The sequence below is a fragment of the Convolutriloba macropyga genome, chromosome 1 (genome assembly GCF_964194025.1).
Source record: "Convolutriloba macropyga chromosome 1, txConMacr16.3, whole genome shotgun sequence".
In the NCBI taxonomy this organism is placed as follows: Eukaryota; Metazoa; Xenacoelomorpha; order Acoela; family Convolutidae; genus Convolutriloba; species Convolutriloba macropyga.
In genome coordinates, this window is record NC_134468.1 from 78891085 (window position 1) to 78914281 (window position 23197).

The window sequence follows — 23197 nt, forward strand, 5'->3', positions numbered from 1 at the left end:
CGCTGAAGAAACAGAACGTCATAACTACACGCCAAAACACTTAACTTTAAAGCCATAAAACACTTTTTTAGCAGTTCTAATGGCTGAAAAGCAACATTAGAACTACAAATGAAGGCAGGATTGACAAAATCAATTTAACATTAAAAAAAATGGTATATCAGTGAAAAAAAAACGTTAGATAAAAAGTTGTAAACAAAAAGGAGCGTGTAAAGTACGCCGTACTAGAAAGCGGTTATGATTTTTTTTAGTTTTTGAGACCAAACTGTGAGACCAGACGAAAAACAAAACATCTAAGACCAAAAATTTCTATTTTATTTCTTGCGAAGCATGCGTCAAAATCTTAGAAACGATTGCTATGAGCCCAGGTGACTAATTGGATTCACCTATTACTCATTAGCCATCGATGAAACCTGCCATTAATGAGATTAAGTACTTGTAGACAAAATTCAAGCAAAAAGGAAATTGCCCACACTTCGCAGCAAGTCAAAAATAAAGTTTCTATAATCAAAATTTTTAAAGCAAGTGAGACCAGCAAAAACACCCTGTCTTAGCACTATAAAATTATTTAAATTACTACACAAAATCCTGAAATCTTTGAAATTATAAAATTAGGAACGAATCGTAGAATGTAAAGGTGATCGTAAACAAAATGGTAAGAATTTGGAAAACTTTTTGTGTTTACATTTATGACAATGATCTGTCAATTCTTCAAGTCTCTGTGTTGTGATATCTGTTGTTTTCTTCTTCTGGTTGATTGTTTTCTGACAGCAAAATTCTCTGCGACCCAAAAAAGAACTTTGCACTGTACTGTCTACGAAAACCTATGCCATTATAAACTTTGATTTCATGAAATTTCTCTCGCCCTATATTATTGAAGTTCCCCGATGATGGCTGAAATGAAATATATTCAATCAAATCATTAATTTTTTGTGAACATTTGTGCTTTAATTCAAATAAGGACAGCTTTAGGATTTTTGCCCGATGGAATATAGATGCTAACCTTGTAAGAGTTGCGAAAGAGACAGCTGTTATCTAGTAAGATTTTTACGACAAACCCTGATATTTATCGTGAACGTTCCACATTCCCGCAAGACTTTCACGAGTGTTAATAATTTTGAGCCTATTTTGACAGAGCTAACTTTGCGTGTGTTTTGCACCTTCCATTTTGAAACTTTCTAGTTGTTTTTAGTTGTTAAACTTGCTCATTCTACCATGGATATATAGTCTTTTCATTGTATAATGCAGTTTGGAAGACGTTTTTGAGGCATGCCTTATTTTTTTACGCATATTGTCCATTATTGATCGTTCACATGTTTACCAATGTAGGCTCGTCAATTGTTTTTTTAAACAAGGCGGTTCGTTAATGTGCGTTGGCACATGATGTTCCGAACCGAGTTAATCTACATTTTTGACTTAATTGTCAACCAAATGAAGAAAAAACAAAAAAGATGTTTGAGGTTAAAACAATCGTTTCACAACCTATCTACTAATTGAATTACATAATGCCATACCTTATTACAACGCCTGTGAGATCTGACCTTAAAGAGACTACGAGACAAAAAACAACCAAAAAAAATAGCAAAAACAAAAACTTCACGGCAAAAACTGAATATCTAAATTTAAAAGCACATAGTAACAACGTCAAAATGCAGTCAGATAAAACCTTAACTACTCAAGTTTAATTTCTCCTAACTATAAAGTAGACGGAAAGTTTTCTTGATGAGACTATTTTAAAAGTCAAAAAAGAGAACGATCAATGAGGCGAAATTAAAAAAATTAATCAACATTTCTTAAACCAAGAAATTTCAAAAGACTTTAAAATCTTTTATCAAAATAGTCCCTGAAAAATAACTAAAAAGTTACTATAAAACAAAAATTTATTGTCTTTGGGTATTTTATGCCTTAGAAACGAACTAAAGAAAAATCTAAAAAAAACGATTTGCGAAAACACAAACTATTGCTACCATTAAAATCATTAGCACTTATCTGAGTATAATGTATTTTTAATTCAATTCTTATTTCTACTAATTCAGCTGCAGTAATTATACTGAGAGATTAAATAAGTTTATTTGGGCCACATTTCTAAACCATTGGGATCTGTTACTACGCGATTGTTCTGAAAGAAGAGAAAAAGAAGCGCAAAAAATGACCACTCAAAAAACGTTTATAAAAACGCATTTTGTCCAACAAACAAGGCATCGGTGACAAATATTATCAGTAGATATGTTGTTTTTGGAATACAAGAAATTGGATGTGACCTCTCATTGATGAAAATAAGTTACCATTTGACAAAAAGAACAACAAAAAGTGAAATGTTTGAATATGTATATCATAAACTTTAAAGAACAAAGGCTATAAACTGACGGAATAATTCGAGTAAAATCACCTAAAGAATACCTAAAGAACAAAAAACAGGCAAAAAAAAGCAATTTCAAGAAAAAAATTGAGCGAGAAAACTGTCGAAGGCATTGGAAATGAACTTTTCGCTAAAAACTTTTCTATATTCAATGAACTTTTTAACAGCAATGGGAAGCTTTTGTTTATCAAAATAGTTTCAAAAAAAACAATCATGAACAAATACATTAGAACCACCAATTTTTGAGAAAACTCGTAGTATCAACGCCATTAATTTCATTAGCTTTCAACGGAGTCCACTAAATACGCTAATTTATGCCTCCATGGGACAACAAGTTTGTTGACCAATAATAATGGTCAATAAGACCGTACAACAAATTATTGAAGATGAAAACAACAACAAAGAAATGCAACAAACAAAAACTCAGTAGAAACGTGCCATAAGAAGGTGTCGAAGCAATTTTAATCATAAGTTCTTCTGTGACAACTTTATATATGATCCGTTGCACGTTTTCCCTAAACCAACGAGAACTATCAGCATTAGGATAATCTGATAAGATTTCAGAAGGATCCAAAAATAAGAAAAGTAACCAAAAATTTAAAATATATATATAAAAAAGTGGTAAGGAAGTTTTAAAACTAATAGGTAGAATATAAAACCACTAACCAGATTATTTTTGGCTGCATTAGAAAAAAAACCGGGTTCCCAAAAGTACTAAGACTGATTTTAAAGTCTTAACAGCCATTAACCTCAATAGCCTTTAACGAAGGTCAATAACTAAGCCCAGAAATAGCACGATAGCAAGAAAAAGATTTTTTTATGCATAGCTTATCAATAAGATATCACAAAAAATCTTATGACTATGAAAAAAAAACAAAAACCTGCAAAAACCAAAAATTCAGTAAAAGAGTGCCTTAGGACAGTGTCGAGGCCATTTAAATCACAAGCTCTTCTCTGCAAAATTCATCAATGATCCATTGAACGTCTTTCCCTAACCAATGGCAACTATCAGTATTAGGATAATGTGATAAGATTTTAAAAGGAACCAAGAATAATAAAAAACCCAAAAACTTTTTTAAAAATATATGAAAACTCGTGGCATTGAAGTTTTAAAACTAATAGATAGAAGATGAAATCGCTTACCAGATTAACGTTAGCTGCACTAGAATTAAAAGGAGGTCCCGTAAGTACTACGACTGACTAATAGCCCACAAAAAAAAGTTTAGGATCGGTTAATGTTCAAAAAAATTTTAGAAAAACTTTTTTTAACGTCTTAACAGCCAATAAAATCAAAAGTTTTTAACGGAGGTCAATAACTACGCTCAGAAATAACACGATGGCAGGACAAGGACGTTTGTCATGCATATATAATTAATAGGAGATCACAATAAATCTTAACACTATGAAAACAACAACGAAAACAGGCGAAAACCAAAATTCAGCAAAATTCAGTAGAAAAGAATGGGAAGAAAATTTCGAAGCCATTTAAACCATTAGCTTTTCTCTGAAAACTGTATCTGTGATCAACTGAATGTCGTTTTTAAGTCAGTAGGATGAGAATAAAATTTGGATTATGTGTATAATGATTGGAAAATGTGATAAGAGTTCAAAAGTAACCATAATACGAAACTATCCATTTTTTTTTAATTTTGAATTCTTGTGTTATTGAAGTCATAAAACCAATAGTTAGAAGGTAAAACCGCCATTGGAAATTACTTTAGTTTCAGTAAAAAGCATGTGGATTCTGTCATTACTGAGACTGACTAACAGGATCCTAAAATTTTAGGATTGGTTAATGTTCAAAGAAATTTTCGAAAAAGTATTTTTAAATTCTTAACAGCCATTAAACTCAATAAATTTCAACTGAAGTCAATAAACACGCTCAAATATGCTTCAATGGTAGTATGGGGTTGTTTGTCATTCATAGGTGATCAATAAGATATCACAGCAAGTCTTATGACTATGAAAACATCAACAAAATCAGGCAAAAATAAAAAATTCAGTAGAGACGTGCGAGAAGAAAAGGCCAAAGCCTCTTGAAACCATAAAGTTTTCCCTGAAACATTTATCTGTGATCCACCACTGAACGTCTTCTTGAAGCCAATAGGAGCTTTCATTTTGAGGATAATGCGATAAGGTTTCAAAACTAAATAATAATGCGGAAATAAACAAAAAAAATTTTAAAACTTTTTGAAATCTTGTGTCTTTGAAGTCTTATTACTAAAATTTAGAAGATAAAACCGCCAGCTAAATAAAAATTTTTGACAGCAGGAAGGAGGAGGGCGCTGTCATCGCAGAGACTGACTCACAGTTCACGATAATAAGTTTATGATTGGTTAATAATCGAAAAAATTTTCGAAAAATTATTCTTAAGGTCTTAAAAGCCATTAGCTGTCCTCTCAAAGCACTAGATGTGCTCACTTAAATCTCATTACGGAACATATTGCACTGTTAGTCAATGATTCCATGCCATAAGACTCCAAAAATTTAGTATAACCTCAAAAGAAATTCAAAACTTCATTTAAAATTACGAAAACTCAGAGTCGAATTTAAAATAAAAAACATGAGCAATTCCTTGAAAACGTTTTTTTGTTCTTTTGGCTTCATTTGATTGTAAAGCAGGTTTTTCCTTAATGGAACCTCGATATGAAAAGTGACTTGTCTCTAGGTGACTTAAAAAAGCAAAAAAAATAGAAAAATTTCATAAAAAAGAGCTCTCAAGTAGAGTTTGATTTTTTTTTATATTGAAGCTCCCCATGAGACCAGAACCAGTCTTTTTTACTGCCTTAGTTTATTAGGAAGACGAAATTGGTTCATTTTTTGACAAGAAATTTAAGTTGGAAATACTATTTTTACAGAAAAAATCTTGATTTGAAAAAAAATCACACTAAAAGTGAACAAATATCCCGTGTTCACACAAAATTTCAATCCTCGATAGCTCCCCGAAAAAAACAAAAATGAAAAAAATCTTTCTAATTTCGAATTCTACGCTGGACCAGCTTTTTAATGATACCACTCACATTTCTCTGCGATGAATATATCGATCGGCCAAAATTGACTGAATAAAAAAAACCCATTTGAGTATATAGTTTCCCCCCCCACAATTGGGGTCGGAACAATAAGTTGTGAGCCTGCTATCAAGAAATAGTGAAGAAATACAAACCTTACTGCATAATATTGGAATATAGAAAAAATACAAAAGAGACTATTCAAATATCATATACGAATCATTAGTTTTTAGTTAATGATCCCATGTGAAAAAAAAAACAATTTAATGCCATGCTAAGAAGTTTGGTTGTCATGAAATTATAAATAATCTTTGTGTGATTATTAAAATTGCTCAATCTCTCGAGAGTATAAAGCTCATTTAGAATCGCATCACAGTTAAAGTTGAGCTTAAATGATCATGTATTGTTCCGACCCCATTTGTGGGGGAAGAACTATATACTCAAATGGATTTTTTTGTTCAGACAATTTTGGCCGATCGATTCATTCATCGTAGAGAAATGTGAGTGGTATCATTAAAAAGCTTTTCCAGCTTAGAATTCGAAATTAAAAAGATTTTTTTTAATTTCGTTTTTTGAGGAGTTATCGAGGTTTAAACTTTCATATGAACACGGGATATTTGGTTACTTTTTTTTCTTTTTTAACCGTAATTTTTGTTGAATTAACATTTTTCTATGAAAAATTTAATTCAAAATTACATTGCGCGCCACAAAATAAATCAATTTTCTGTTCCTAATAGACAAACGGCAATAAAAAGACTAGTTCTGGTCTCAAAGGGAAATTTACTATAAAGAAATTCGAATTCCATTTGAGAGCTCTCTTTATAGAAAAATTTGCGTATTTTTTTTTCAAGTCACCTAGAGAATAGTCACTTTTCATATCGAAGTTGAATTATTGAGATTCCTCAATTACAATGAAAGGAAGCCCAATGAACAAAGAATTCGTTTTCAAGGAAACGCTTATGTTTTTTTGGATTCGTATCTCAGTTTTCGTAATTTTATATTAAATTTTGACATTCTTTTTAAGGTGTTCCTAAATTTTTGGAATCCTATGGCATAAACTCGTTGACTAAAAAAGCAAAAGGTTTCGTAATGAGCATTAAGCGAACCTATCTAGTGCTTTGAGTGGACAGCTAATGGCTGTTAAGACTTTGAAAATAAATCTTCAAATTTTTTATTAACTTTAACTAATCATAAACTTATTTTTGTGAATGGTAAATCAATCTCAGTGACGGCAGGAACCCTTCGTTCCTACCGCATCAAAATTTTCTGTTTAGTAATTTTACCTTCTAACTATTGGTTATATGATTTCAAGATTTCAATGATCAACGTTCAACGTTCAATGGATCATAGATAAAGTTTTCAGAGAATAAAAAACTTATGGTTTAATTGGCTTCAACACTATCTACTTGCATTTTTCTACAGAATTTTTGGTTTTTGCGTGTATTTGTTTTTTTTTTCATAGTCATAAGAAATATTGTGATGTCCTAATGATAACCTTTGCATGACAAACATCCTTGTCTTCAAATGGAGGCATAACTGAGTGTATTTATTGACTTTCGTTGAAAGCTATTGAGTTTAAAGGCTGTTAAGACCTTAAAAACATTTGTTTGAATATTTTTTTGAACATAAAATGATCTCAGTAATGCAAACACCAGTATCCTTTCCAATTTAACAAAAATTTATCTAGTTAGGGGTTTTATCTTCTTACTATTGGATTTTTCGACTTCGATGCACGAGTGTTCATAGTTTTTTCTATTTTTGTTTATTTGTTCGTAATTTTGATTCCTTTTGAAATCTTATTACATTATCCTAATATTGATATTTCCCATTGGTTTACAAAAGACGTTCAATGGATAGTAGAAAAAGTTTCTGATTTAAATGGCTTCAGCACTTTGCCAACGCATTTTTGAATTTTGCTTGTATATGTTGTTGTTTTCATAGTCAAGGACATGTTGTAATGTCTTATTGACGATTTTTGAACAATTGTGTCGTCACATCTAGGCATAATTAAGCGTATTTATTGGCTTCCGGTGAAAGCTATTGAATTTTATGACGTTGATACATGGGATTTTCCCAAAAATTTAGTGGTCTTAATTTTTAGTTCATTGCCATACAACTTATTGTGATGAGGTTTTGATGACTTAGGACTGAGAAATATCATTGACTTCCCATCGAGGAAGAACTTAGCGTATTTAGTCAATTCCATTGAAAGCTGTTGAGTTTATTGGCTTCGATGCTATTGGTTTTCTAAAAAACTTCGTGGTTTTAATATATTTGTTTCAATTTGTTTTTTTTTCAATTCATTTTGTAACAAAAAAACAATCCCATTGTTGTTAAAAAATTAATTGAAATGAGAAAAGAGTTACTGAAGAAATCGTTCCCTAAGGCTTTGACACTTTTCTCGCTTAATTTTTTTTTGAATTTGGTGTTTTTGCACTTTTTTCCTTAGATAGCCGTAAAATGCTGCCCGGTATCATAAACTTCTAATTGCTGGTTGACTGAATGATGTTACTCAAAGCAGTCAGTTAATGATGAAAAGTCTTAAGGTTCATAATTTTATACAATTTCGAAGATTTTTCAAACTTTTCAGTTTTTGTTGTTTGTTTCGTCAACTTGTATTTTATTCGCGTCATTGAGAGGTCCAATCCAATTCCCTGAATTTCAAAAATTACCATGTCTTCTGATATCATGTCGTAACTGATGTTTTGTTTGGTGGACTAGATGCGTCTTCATACAATTTTTGTGAGTGGTGTAATTGTGTTTCTTTTTCTCTTCTTTTAGCACATTCAGTTAATAACAGATCCCGCTAATTTTCAATTGTGGCCCAATTGAACTTATTTATTCTTTCGGTATATTTTTAGCTGATTTAGTATAAGTAAAAACTGAAATAAAAAAATATAATGTTCAGGTAATAGCTAATGATTCTAACGGTTCAATAATTTGTTTTTCTTCTAATTGTTCGTAATTTTTTGATACTTTTTGCGTTTTCAGTTTGTTCCTATGGCTTGGTCTATTCAATGACATGTCCCATTAACTTCATAATAATTTTTTAATAATTTTATCAAGAATTATTTTGTCATAAGCAAAAGATTTTTTCGACTTCTGAATTTATTTGTTTTAAAAACTGTTGATTGATTTTTGATTTTAATCTCTTTTTTCTTCTCTTGGACGAATTGTCACTTCAATGTTTTAAAAACTGTTGATTGATTTTTGATTTTAATCTCTTTTTTCTTCTCTTGGACGAATTGTTACTTCAATGGACGAATTGTTACTTCAATGTTACAAATAGTCTCTTCAATGGCAGATCACGTGATCGCTGTCATGAGGCATGGCTATATGTAATTCAATTAGTAGTTAGGTTTTGTTCAATTAGTAGTTTTTTTAAACTCTAACACCTATTTTTGTTGTCTCCTCATTGGTTGACAATTAAGTAAAAAACGTTGATGAGCTCCGGTAGGAGTATCATGTGCAAACGCACATTAACGAGCCTCCTTGTTGATCTCTAAGATCACTAGGTGGACATTCATAAGCGAGCAATAAAAAAGTCACTGATCTCTTGATATTGCCAACAACGTCAGTGAATTTAGCGCCGTACATTAGAATCACAATATAATAACCGATCAAACTGAACAACGATATCGGAAGAAATTAAAAAAAGAGGGCATTCATGACTGAATATGGGCAAAACTAGTCTCGATGGCGCAAAACTAATCTCAAGTTTGCTAGATAATCTCACCAAAACTTTTTACGCGTTTAGGTTAATACAAGGAGGCTCGGTAATGTGCGTTCGCACATGATGTTCCGACCCCGCCCACCCAGGTTTTGATTTATTAGTCTACCAAAAGAGGAAGAGAAAGAAAATGTTCAAAAACTCTCATATCCTTCAGCAAACAATTAAAGCTGAATTAGAGAGCCGATGAGCTTATCCTCAATGAGACTACTGGATGAGATACACCCAAAAACAAATACTAGCAAACATTAATTACGACCAAAACCCGATGAAAACAGAAAATGACAAAATGAAGAACGAATCCTATAAAACCCGATCTAAACAAATCAACTTTTACATCATTAGATGTTAATTGGATAAGATATAAGACCTCTCAATAATGCGACTCCGTGACAGGGCGATAATAAAGAGCAAAAAAGACAGAGTTCAAAAGCTTAATGCTTTTTTTTTTGAAAACAAACAGAACAATTTTAAATTGATTGAAATGAAAGCGCTTCGTATCAACTCGGCTCATTAGGAAGGCTAAATTATACGTGAAGCAATTGAGACTTGTCGTTATCCGTAATATGCTGGACGACTGCAAAACTAACAGTGCCAATTGGGCCAACTCGTGAATGTGATAATGTGGAAACGAAACAGAAAACTCAGAATGAGCGGATGTCCAAAAATCACACATTTCTTAGATAAAAATTCGTGGAACCAAACCCAAGACACCATTGGATGAAAATAAAACTATTATAAAGATTGGATCTTGGTCTACTGGAAATAGTATGCGACCTATCGTTACAGAGACCGAGCTAAAAAGTTGTAAGAAATAATATAAAAGTGACATCTAATAATTTTTAAGAAATATTTTTAAAAGATCCAGCAAACCATAGATTGTGAACTATAAACAAAAACAGATTAATTTGCAACCGCTCGAGAATCCATTTGGGCTTGTTATTATTGAACCCAAATCGTAGGACGCCAAAAACAGCAAACACGGATAAACTAGAAGTTCCACAAACAATTTATCGAAGCCACAGTGTTGCAGCCATTATAGCTATAATAAAAAAAGCATTAAAAATTTTCAACTGAATGATTTGCTTTAGTCCCTATTGATTTTAACTGGGTCTTCTAGGTAAAGCTTCTTTGTGGAAAAGACAACAAAATGAACCACAAACACCAAACAGCATCGAAAACTCGCAAAATTCTTATGAAAACACATTTTTAAGCTCCATAGACATCTGTCAAATCATAACCAACAGCAGAAATTTTCAGAGCAACGGAAAATTGATGAGTTCGGTCAATAACAGGACTTAGTTAGTTGTAAACGACAAAAATAACAAAAATTGGGAATAACAAAAACGTTTTCTTAAGGAAAATAATTGAAGGTCTTTAAAACCGTTAATTATAAACTGAAATTCAGTTAATTATAACTGAAACGTTAATTATAAACTGAACTGTTAATTATACTTGAAACAGATTCAGGTAAACGGTCGTGGAAGCGCTCAAATTCTTTAATTTTTATAAAAAATACCGAACGCCAACAAAAAGAACGACATTTACAGGCAAAAACCAAAAAAACCCTAATAAATTCTGCGAGAGCACGGATGCGCAGCCGTTAAAACTGTAGACTCTTAACTGAAGTAATTGAACAGGTTCTTTTGCGCATTTCTTCAATGCCAGTTACAGCTATATTAAGTGTGATAAGTTGAAAAGAGAACAAAAAACAACCCAGATAATAGAAAAAATGCAAAAGTTGGAAAATACAAAAGGATTTTCTTAAAACAAATAACTGAAAGTCATTGAAACTTCTAGCTCGATCCAAAATCAGTAAATAGATTCATTTAATTGTCTATAGAAGCAATTAGGGCTTTTGATTGAAAGGGATATGTGGTATGAAAACGAAAAGAACCACAAGAAAAAAGTCCAAGCAAGAAGTTTGGAGAGAACGGCTTCGCAGTCGTTAAAACCATCAGCTAATCACGGAAATCATTAAAAATTTCATTTTGCGCAATTTTTCAATGCTAATTGGAGCTATAATTAATATGATTAGTTTAAAAGGAATAAATAACCAACTCAAATACAGGAAAATTTCTCAAAATTTTCATCTAATTTCGTACTAAGAAATCCAAAAAAGCATTACATGAGAATAATACCAATAAAAAGAGTATTTTTTCTCCGCTTGGAATACCTTTTGCCCTGTATTATAAATTAAGACTAAACTACATTTGGCCTGAAATAAGATTGACAAATTTCAAAACTCCGCTAATATTCTCTTAAAACAAATACATATAAAATACGAAGTTATAAGAGGCATCAGATAATAACTGAAGGCATTGTATAGACTCACCTGCAGCTAATTAGAAATCCATTTGATTCTTTAATTAATACGTTGTCATGTGGCTCCAAAATTTTTACAATTGAATCCAAAACAAAAGGAAATCATTTAAAGTTTACGAAAATACATTTTCAAAGCCATCTAAACTATTCTCTGAAGACAAACTACGCTTTCACATGGGCCTATTTTGTTTTGAATAGGATTGATAGTCATTGATTGGGAAGTCATTTGAGATAATTCATGGCAGTAATCAACATAAAATAAGAAAACCTCAAAAAAGTTTTTTTGAAAAAGATCGCCCTTATATAATCCGAATAATTATTGATTGTAAGAATCCACAATGAGTTGACCCCTAGCCCTGATTCTTCTCAGCGTACAACAAAAACAAGTACTTAGTCCATATATTGGCAAAATAGATCATTTATTATATGAAATTTTTCAATAAACCACAAACAAATCATGCACTTTGTTTTATTTTAAGGTTTATTTTTCAAAAATTGGCTAAAATTTAATTTCAGAAAACTCCTACAGGAAACAAATGTACAACTATTTTTTCAAGGAGTTTTCAAAGATTGTGGCAACAGACGTTAGACCTCTACTTCCTGCAAATTTAAACGAAGTAGGAATCAGAAGCTTATTTGGAACCCTTTTTGAGTTTAAAAAAAATGTATCAAACTCGAAATATTTTGCAAAAGTCTTAACGAAAAAGCTCAATTAAAACGAGTTGGCCAGCTTTCTCTGTCCTTAAACGTAAAATCTATATTATTGTTTTTAACATTTTCAGTAAAATATCAAAAGGAATCAAAATTTCTTTAAAAATTACGAAAACTCAGTGTAGAAGCCAAAGGAAAACAGGAACGACTCCTTGAGAACGGATTTTTTGTTAATTGAGCTTCATTTTACTGTAAGTTAGATTTTTCAACAACAGAATCTCGATATGAAAAGTGACTAGTCTATAAGTGATTAAAAAACAAAAAAATGCGAAAAATTTTCTAGAAAAAACAGCTCTCAAATAGAATTCGAGTTTTTTTATAGTAAACTTACCCATGAGACCAAAATTAGCATTTTTTGCCTTTCGTCTAATAGGAAAGCAAAATTGTTTCATTTAGTAGCATGAAGTGTAATCTTGAATTATTAGTTTTACAGAAAAAACATTAATTTGAACGAAAATTATGCTAAAAGTGAACAAAATGTCCAGTGTTCACACAAGAATTTAAACACTGAAAAATCTTTTTAATTTCGAATTCTATGCTGGATGAGCTTTTTAATGATACCACTCACATTTCTCTACGATGAATATATCGATCGGCCAAAATTGACTGAACAAAAAAACCCATTTGAATGTATAGTTCCTCCCCCCACATGTGGGTCGGAACAATAATGTGCGGCGGAAATGAATTATAAAAGATTATAACAAGTTCCACTGGAGGATAATCTGATATTTTTAATTTCCTAAAGCTCTGATTCTACTTCATTAGGTCCTAATTATATATGCGTTGATCTATCTAGATTACATATTTCTTTAAATTTTCCGGACTGATCAAAATTTAAAAACAGTAAAATTTTTGTTTTGTAGCAAAATTCAATTGACAGACATTTCGGAAAGATGTGTAATAAGTTAGCTAATCCTAATTTTAGATCAAAGCACCGATGAAATTAATGTTGTTTTATTTTCTGCACACTTATCAACAGATCAACATTCACTAAACCCTAAAACAGTCAGTGCTTTTTTAAAAAGTACTTATTTGAGGAATTTTAGATTGCCTCTTCAAAAAACTACCCTCTTTTCGAACATTTTAAGCCAGCTCATTGCACTCCGCTTAGCCCACTTTAAAAAGTTTAATATAATTTTCTGCCTTTTGAAGGTATCCATCTCACTGAAATGCATCGCTCCCACAAACGTGTCCCATGCTAAAATCCCTACCGTCACACAATCTTATGCGCAGAGAGAGAGAGAGAGAGAGAGAGAGAGAGAGAGAGAGTCTCCCTCCCCTTCTTCTTACATCAAAACAGGACAAAAAAACTGAGGAAAAGAGCGACATAATTTTAGCCGGATCATAGCGGTCATTGTGAGCTCCAAAAACATGCTCTTCGTTTCAAATTAGTGCAAGCTACATACTTTTAGAAGATATTGAAGATAATTTGAAATATATCGTAGTATCCTTTCGAATGTATTGTTATGTTCTAAAATTATAAACAAATGATGATTGATGTATGATTGAGATCGAGCACTGAAGCGTGTCATGTCAGCTGCCCTACACATCTACTCATTACAGTACAGCTATACGAAATTCGCCTTTATTGGTTATCAAAATAAACACGCAATGTTTTGTTGTATTTTAAATCAGCCTCATCATTTTCACGTTTAGCTATTATTAATGCCGCAGTTTTATTATAAATCCTGTCTGAGTTTGGGCTTTAGTAGTGGATATAAACACAGACATAATCACGTGACAGGCGTTTGATTCTCTTCCACGGATATCAATTTTTTTGGAAATTATATTATTCGAATATGTTCTCTTTGAAAAATGGACTAACATTAGTTTCTTCAAATTTTTTCGACTGTGCGTCTTTTATATAGCTTTATCTTACACGGACCTAGAGCGATAAAACCAAGAATGCCTGAAATGAAATTTGAATGACCCATCATTGCTGATAAATTTCAGAAAACAGAAAACCATTAATCATTTTGTGTTCAATTGCGGTACAAAAGTGACATACAGGGAGGCGACAAAAATACAAAACGAAACTCCAATTTTTATAAGAAATAGAGTATACATTAAAAGTGGATGGTGGGTGTGGGTGGAGGAGGCGGAGGAGGTGGAGGTGGAAAGGGAGTAGGAGTGTCTGGTGGAGTGATGCGGAAGAACCACGAGGACAATGCCATCCTGATGAATATACGAGAAAATGACAGACTTCAACAACAGATAAACTTCTTACAACACACACAGAAAGCAGACAGAAGAAGGTTTATTATAGTTTCCAGAACTATTTTTTCAAACTATTTTTTTAAACTTTCCAGAACTATTTTTTTAAACTTTTTTTTAAACTTTTTTTTAAGCTTAAAAAAATAGTTTTAAACTTTTTTAACTATTTTTTTAAAACTTTTTTAAACTATTTTTTAAACTATTTTTTAAAATTTTCTTAAACTTAATTAATAAATTTTTTTAAAATCTATTCATAAGTGGATTCGACGATCTCTTACGTTTAAATACCGAACATACTGAATCTTCTAAAACCGAACAAGCCAAATCTCTCTTGCGTCCAAAAACGAACAGACCGAATCTTATTTCTTACAATTTTTTTGTCGTTTTTGTTCGGTCTTCTCAACTCGGCCGAATCGAATTCAAACATAATAATGCTATAGTTAGGCGGAGATCCGGGACAAAAATTTTGTACAGATGAAGCTTGACTATGCCCCAATTTTTCCGGACCGAGCAGGTTAATATCCAAATTTTAGAATTAGAAGTATTTGCCCAATTTTCGGGAGTTATTGTAGAAAACAGATGATGCGGAAACAGATGATGCGATAGTCCCCAAACAAAACAGTAGTATACCCCTGTTAATATAGAAATTAGAAAAAATTTTTGAATAAAAAATCCAGGTGGAGCATGTTCATTAAACCGTCATCTCAAGGCAAGAACCTCGCCATTTGCCTGCACTTTTGTTATTGCCAATCATATTTTTCTACGCATCAAAAATTAAAACACATCAGATTTAAGTTCTCTAAACCTCAGACTTAAAGTTTCAGATTTAACGTTTTCTGACTTTAGATCCAGACTAATGTAGGGTTTCAACAATTTCATTTATTCGTTTCAATGCTTTCAATTATTCATGAGTAATTCTCACATTACCGGTTTCTCGAAGTAGGTATTCATACAAACATGAAATCTGATTTTCAATTTTTGTGTGAATTATGCTTACGCTTTTGTGATGCCAAAATCTTGCATCCTATCAAAGTTGCGAACATAATGTTACTTCGTGAAGGTAATTAATAACATATGAACAAACATAGCCTTTCATCATTACTTACATTCGAGAACAAACATGCACGAATTCACACTCCCCGGATGCTATCAACTTGAAATTCATCTGGCGAGCTGTAATGGTACCTTTCTTTACAGTGCTGTATCGGTACTCTTAGAAATTGTGCTTCTCTACCTTTGTTTCTCTCAGCAGGCAATGACAGAAAATACACAAATTAACAATGAAAAAGGCAAAAGGTTTTTTGTGATGTCACTACTTAGTAAAAGTTTTCCGCCGGCTATTTGGCCGCTCTATTTGGCCACTGCCTTGCAAAGATGCGTGGTAAATTTAACCAGGACTTCGCGGGCCATTTTGGTCGCAGAGTTTATCACCTAAGTCTATTATCACCCCGACCCACTTTATACAAGATTAAAACAGTTTAACGATAATGTCCAGATGATGGGCAGTCGGCTATGGTTCTGATCAGTCTGATTTTTGGTTTTATACTTCATTTTGCTCTGCAACAGTCATGTTTTCTATTAAGTTTACCTATGCAGTGCTGAAATCCACTGCGGGTCAACTCCGGCAACCAAGAAATATTTAAGTTAAGAAAAACGCATCACAGTGAACAATTTCAGAAGAAAGGGATATTGTATTCGTTAATTGATTTTTTTCGGTAAAGATTTTAGTAAATTTTTCAAAAAATTGCAATAATTCACTTTCATGAAAGAATCTGGCAAGGATCCAACAACACTTGGGGTCCCTAATCTGTGTTTTGAAAACCCATATAAACACGTGGGCTTAATTAAAGTATTGGGTTACACTTGCAAGATTTTGAATTGTGATTGAATTTGAATGCTCATCTTTTGAACACTCCTGATATCCTTTTCACAGAGTTACAACACGTTTTTACATTGTGTCCCAGATTGAAATATTTAAGAGTCTTGAAAGAATCATCTAAAGCTGGATCATTTTGCAAGATTTCTGCAAAAACTGATTCAGCACATCACTAGATTTAACAGGAAATCAAAGAGTTGCTGATTGATATAACTGCTGGCTGACTTGTATTTTCATATTTGTCTCGATTTGTCACGATCTTCTAAGATTCTTCTGAGATTCAAGATCTCATCACTCGGGTATCATTACTATGTGATCAACTGAGTAGCAAGTTCAGCCTCCATTTCCCGGGGGGGGGGGCAAGAGTTTTTTTTTCATAATCTATAAAACTGATGCATTATGTCTGACTTAATAATGGACCGTAATTAACAATTCATTGTCTGTAATGTATAAAACTCTCTAGCTGTAGCCATAAATCGATACAATATTCAATTTCACATTCTCAATTAGTCATTTAATTGTTTCGTGGAAACATAACTCATGAAAAGATCAACATTGAATTCAATTATTAACAATGCCAGATTTTTCGTCTTTAATTTGATTTGATTGAAGTTTAATTCGAAATGTATTGGAAAAACTCCCGGCTGTATCTTCTCATTGTTCATATAAAATTTGCCAATTTGATTTATGGGGTTGGTTCAGATATAAATTGAGTAATTTAACCTGATTTGGACCAATATGTGGTATGATGTGTAGGAAGGAACTGGATCAGAAGTTGATTTGGCAGAAATATGGTTACCTGTTCAAAGTACCAGCCTACACTGATTCCCACCTGAGGAGGAGTGCAATTAACAAGTTCAGAAGAAACGACGAGAAGAGACAGTATGCAAAAGATACTCAAATCTACTCAAATTTAGGTTACTAACTTTCCTTAAAATTGCTCATCGCTAAAATTTTCAATCACACTGAAATTTAAGACTTTGGCTTGCTCAGAATTGACTATCATCACAATTTTGCCCGTTTGAAATTTGGAGTTCTTTTGAACGCACTTCACAACCCCCCCCCCCCCCCCCCGTTGCTACAGGTTGCGAACTTAATTCATTTCCACACTAAGATTTGAATGCGATCATACTTTGGCGCATTCAAAATTATTATGATCTTAGTTGGTTTGAAACATGGTAATAATTTAAATTGATTGAACATTTCTATTCAATACACCACCAAAATTTTTACAAAATCTCAATTACTTCGAAATTGACGAAATATGCTAATAAAATTTGTCATTGCGTTATTAAATAAAGAAAAAATTCTTGGGCAAAATCAGAAAATGATCACCAAAGAAGACTAACTAACTAGGATACAGGAACTCCGTATTTTAAAATTTTAACACGGGGATATGAGCACATGAAAACATCAGAGATAAACTCTTCCAACGTTTCCTATCTTAATTTTAAATAAAACTTTGTCATAATTTCTTTTATTTTCTCTCATAATTTGCTTATCTCTCTGTAATACTTGTATGCTTTTTTCCCCTAACTTTAGTTTCATCCAATAAGTCACTATTCGACTCTCTCCACAGTATCAACTCGTGCCCAGGACCCCTCCCCTCCTCGGACCCCATCGCCTCGTCCTCCAACAACAACCAAGACAGCAACACCCAGAAAACAGCTGCTTACAAGAAGACTCTTCTGGCTCCCGAGGAGAGGAGTTGCTACTCGTGTCATGACACTATTTGGGAGAAGGTGTTGGTGGGGAGTGCCAAACACAGACACTACGCAATGTTGCAGAAGAAAAGACAAGATGCAATGTTGCAGGGATTGAAATGCAAGGTATGCAATACCATGTGAAACGAAACTTGACATAACCTGTCTTGTCATGCAAGATCTTGATAATTCTTGCAAAACTTGAAAACTGTTGCCACGATCTTGTTACTTCTTAGCCATGCAAAGATCATACAAGGTCGTACATATCTTCATGTTCATTTCTTCATCTTCATGTACATATTCTTCATGGCCAGATCTTGGCAACATTTACCATGTTTTATCATGTTTCTTATCACGGCTATCAAGTTTCGTTTCAATGGGTATACAGAGGCTATGCAAATCAAATATTAGTTTTTCATAATTTTTTGCAATAATAAAAGTTGTTATGGTTAGAAATTTTTATTAACAATCACAGGCGGACACAGGCGGAACACAGGCGGAAAATTCAGGCCCTTTTAAATTTGACTAGATAGACACAAACACTCAACCGTCATTTTTGCACCAAAAGTGATCTGATCCCAGAAAATTACGTGACATTCTGACCACAGGTGCATCTCAAAACGTGCGTTACAATCGCAGAAAAAAATTTCAAGTGTGCTCCAATTTCTGTTCATGCTATTTCTTAGACGTTTTGCTCATTTTAGCAAGAGCAGCTGCAGAGGCAACAGACGGACTACTTTAGAAGAATATCCACTCTGATACCAGGAGGGGACACAAGTGTCAAGAGCAAGTCCAAAATCAACAGCCTCGGAGATCTCCTCTTCCTCCTTAGTTAGAGTTGTTTCGAATCCTTCCCGTTTATGTGTATGCTAACATGTGTGTATCATAACGTTTTCCCTTTTCAAGTTTCCCACTTTGTAACAGCTGCCCCATTTAAGCCTTATTTGTTCAGTTTTTTCCTTGCCGCAATTAAAATATTTTTTGTGATTACCTGCTTCAGATACAATTTCTGCTTTAGCTCTCCTTTATTCTTCTTAAATTTAACAACCCAGGTTGCCCAGCTTAGACGAAACTTTGAAAACATACTAAGACTTATACGATGCCGTAGCAAAATTACAAAACTTTGTACGGCTCCGTTTAAGGCCGTAATAAGTTTTCTACGGCAACGTAGAAAAATGATATAATTACCTATTTCTATAGTTTAACTTCTTAAAAACGATATATAATGCAACGATTATTTTATAAACGTCATTTTCAATTACTTTTTTGGCACTGGTTTTAACTTTTTTCGCCACCGAAAAATTACAAAACTTAGTACAGTGCCGTTTAAGGCCGTATTAAATTTGTAAGATGTCTAAGGTATTGCTTTCAAACTATAAAGCGTTTTGAAAATGCACCCGATGGTCATAAAATTTTTACTCGAAACAGTTGGTTATTACAAAACTTCACACTCCCCTGTTAAGGCCAGGCCAGGCCAGGTTTTGGAAATTTTCTTTTATATTGTGTTTTGGATACATATTTCCATAAGTATTCCCAGCTGTCTTAAAACATCATTCTATCAAATTCAATTATTAGGAGACCAGGCAATTTCAACAGTCGATTTTAAATACAACATTTACTTCATGAATGTCATTTCTTATTAAGCATCTTTATCTTACATGAACTTGCTTGTAGTCTTCAATCAGAAATTGAAGAAACTTTGAGAACAAAACAACCGATTGTGGGATATCTTTCACAAGTTCCTTGGTTATCCAATTCGTAACCTGTGAGAGGGGTTTTGTTGTTAAAAAAGTACTTCAGATCTTATATTTTGAATATTAAACACAAGCACTCGCCCGCAAAAAAAGAAATTATTTGTAACGCCTAGGCATAAGAGCCCCATTTTTACACTATGAAATGAAACGCACTGTAACTGTTGGTGTCAGTAGAACGCGGGGGGTCAATAGCGAAGAAGGTCCGTTTTTTGAGAATTTTTCGATCTCTGTGAGCAAAAGCCTTTGCTTTCATAAGTTTACGTGGACAATAAAATGTGCGTTTTCGTACTGAGAACGATTCTTATACCATAATACAGTCAACTAACAAAAACTATTGCTAAAAAATAGCCGTAATTTGTCAAAGAAAAGGGTTTCAGTTCGTCATCATAAAAACCAGGCTGTGAGTTGTTACTAATTCTTTAAAAACATAAAATTCGTGTCAACATTTCTGAGAGAGCAAAATCAGCAATAAATGAAGTGCTCTGAATTTTAGATAACAATATTTGTTTCCATATAACGTATAACACGTGTTATATAATATATGCTATGATATATGTTTCGTTATAACTTATATTATATAACGTTTTTGTTATATTCCTTAAGTGAACAACTTTTTATCTTATGGTCTTATATAAAACAAATTTTTGTGCACAAATTCATTGGCTGGTTCTTTTTAGAGTAGCCAGTTGTTGATTACCTGGCAAAAAATGTCCGATATCAATCCGAAAAGGTCTTGAAAATGTTATTTTAGGAGCATTAATGTGAAACTGCATAGGGCGATTTCAAATGCTTATGCCTTCAATTTACTAGCGGCTCACAGCTACCGCTCCACTTTCCATACAACTTATCTGACACCTAAACGAATAGCTTTAAAAAATAAATTGATCTAGATTTCTTTCACTATGATTAATAGTGTCTTAATTAGTTAACCGCGAGGTTAATGGTAGCGTGGTTAAATTGCTACTAGAAATTTTGTAGATGAAATTGATTGTCTATCATATGCTCATAATGTGTGTCGGTCAATTGAGCTTTTTGATCCTTCAACTCTGCTTGGGCTCACGTACCTTAGCTCAGATCAGACCTGGAACAGAGTAATTTCAGCGAAACTCTCAGAGCTTGATCAGAGTCTGATAAGGTCACTTTTTACGCTTGACATAGTAGCTCCAGAGTAGAAGTATGCGGTTACAACTGACAGAAGAGCTCCCAGAGTAGCCCTATTATGGGCTATCCTTGATAGAGCTGGGCTCAGATCAGGCTTTCTCTGTGTTCTACTCTGTTAGGACAAGACCCGGAGTTGAGAGGTCTCCTACTCTGGGGGAGCTCTGTTCAAGTTCTGATAGCGCACCTAACGGTGTAATTACCTGCTCCAGCTCTGATCTACTCTGGAGGGTTGGTACGAGCTTCTAATTTTTCTAAACATCGTATCATATTTTAACAACAAAAGTTTCCAGGCAAAATTTATATCATGTGTTTCCATTAGACAGGTTCATTCTAAATAACAATATTTGAAATTTTAAATGTTTACCGCTTTAGAACCAATCATTTTGCAAGACTCCATAACAAAAACATATGCAGCATTTAAGTTTCTGTGCAGCTCAGGCACCTTCGAAAAAATCAGCGCTATTTAGCGGAAAGAAATATAATTGTGTAATTCCTAAATATTCGTTTTTTTAGACTCGTGTTCTTTGTTGACTAACAAATGTAATTTTCTCAGAAGTCGATGATAGTTGTTAATTCATTGTAAATTTTTTTCTTTTTGATTGTAAATTAGGTTTTGTCCTGATTTTTTACAACCCGTGGAATTTGAGTTGTTTTGTTGTATGGATTGTTTTGTTGTATTTGAATTGCCTTTTGCATTGTCTGTTCCTTCAGTTTCGACTTTTCGACGTCAATGAGAAAACAAATTTTGGCAATGATTTCAATCAAAATGAGTAAAAAAGAATGAATAAAGTGCGTAGATCAAAATTTAAGTTTCTTTAACCGAATGTCAGAGGTGTGTTTGTCAGCTAAGGGTCTTTTGACATTTTTGCCAGCTGTTTTCAAATTATTATGCAAAATTTTATTGATATTTTTCGTGATTTTTGTTAAATTTTTGTTGTGCTTCCCAGTAGAACAAATTTAGACTTATTTCAGGTTTCCAGTTAATAGCTGTTTCTATAACTTTATTACTTTGTAGTCTAAAAATATTAGTGAATTGGTTGGCCTTGCTCCTATTTTTGTTGTTTTGGCTGTCTTATCGCTTTTCTTGATAATGACAAATCACAATGTTTCATTCCAAATTTATTGATGTTGAATTGCTTGCAAAATCAGGTGTTTTCTTGCGAAAACGTTTTTTTGATGAGAAATTGCATAAAAGTTTTCATTTTTTGAACCAAGCGTTTTGATCAATTCAATTTCAGATCAGTTCAACGTCTCCTGTATACATGCCTGTCGTTCTTTTAGAATCCATCAAGTTTCAAATTACAGAGCATGAAATATTCTTTTATAATTTGAATGTTTCCCATTCCTGCCTCATTTGCTCCACAAGAAAGCTAAAAGTAAGGATGAGCGAGCTTCGAACATAATGTGCTAACCCCCTTTACAAAGCCTCCTTATTCGGTGTAAAATAATTTCTAGACTATAAACTGCATGAAGAGAAGGCCAGTTTGGAAAAAAGAGACGAGTGGCAGGCGAGGTCAACCCAGCCTGGAGTTCACGAGAGGAACACCAAACTGCGCTGGAAAAAAGCTGTCAAGACAATCAAGGTCGACTCTTACAACATCGGCAAAAGTGAAATTAGAGAGTTTCTGCGAGGATGAAGCTAATACTATTTCACTCTCCGTTTTCGCTGTTATTGAAAGTAGTTCATAATGCATTTATTTTCTGTAACTCAATCTGTAGCTGTTCTTAAAAATAGAAATTTGATTACTCCGTTATTGTTAGCTATGAAGACAAAAATAGAACTGACCTCTGATAGAAATCGATGTTCCTGTCAGGATTGCTGTCGTCCGGAATTCTGCGCGTTCCTTATTTTCATGTGATTAGACTTTTGTGTATATCTGAACGGAACGTGGCAGAATGACCCGATTGCACACTAAATTTTTCTGAACAACTGACTCTTTTTATACGGGTACCAATAGAACAGACGGCATAAATTTGCCATTTCGATTAAACTTGCTCAATATCGTAACTGAAATCCATTTTAGATAATAATTTTGGTTCCTGCGTAATCGCAGCGGAACAGCATTAGGCCACAGCGGCCTAGTTTTCAGCTGTCCTTTTTTCTTATTATTCCCCACATTTCAGATTGATCTTTTTATGAGCAGAATTGCACTTTTTGGCGACTATGGCCACTTTTTTAAAATTTTCACGTTGTATCATCATTGCAGCCAACATTGGTCAGGCTATATGGTCAAACTGGAATAAACATGGCTTCTTAATTCTAAGTTAAACACCTCAATTCCTTCTAGACTAGTACTGTGAAAGTTATTGTTCCTGTTCTAGCTTGTGATGTATCAGACTATATAAATCTTGAGGCAGC

General features: G+C 33.1%; 2 protein-coding genes across 2 annotated transcripts in view; both read left to right on the forward strand.

The window, feature by feature from the left end:
* The window catches only part of LOC142342955 (transmembrane protein 120A-like), a 241844-nt gene that overhangs the window by 132122 nt on the left and 86525 nt on the right, over nucleotides 1-23197 (forward strand). The window lies entirely within an intron of this gene.
* Nucleotides 14196-22475, forward strand: LOC142351186 (uncharacterized). The gene is made up of 5 exons (XM_075403346.1): nucleotides 14196-14385; nucleotides 16977-17137; nucleotides 17763-18049; nucleotides 18628-18754; nucleotides 22294-22475. The coding sequence occupies exons 1-5, from the start codon at nucleotides 14207-14209 to the stop codon at nucleotides 22473-22475; spliced, it is 936 nt and encodes a 311-aa protein (XP_075259461.1). The 5' UTR covers nucleotides 14196-14206.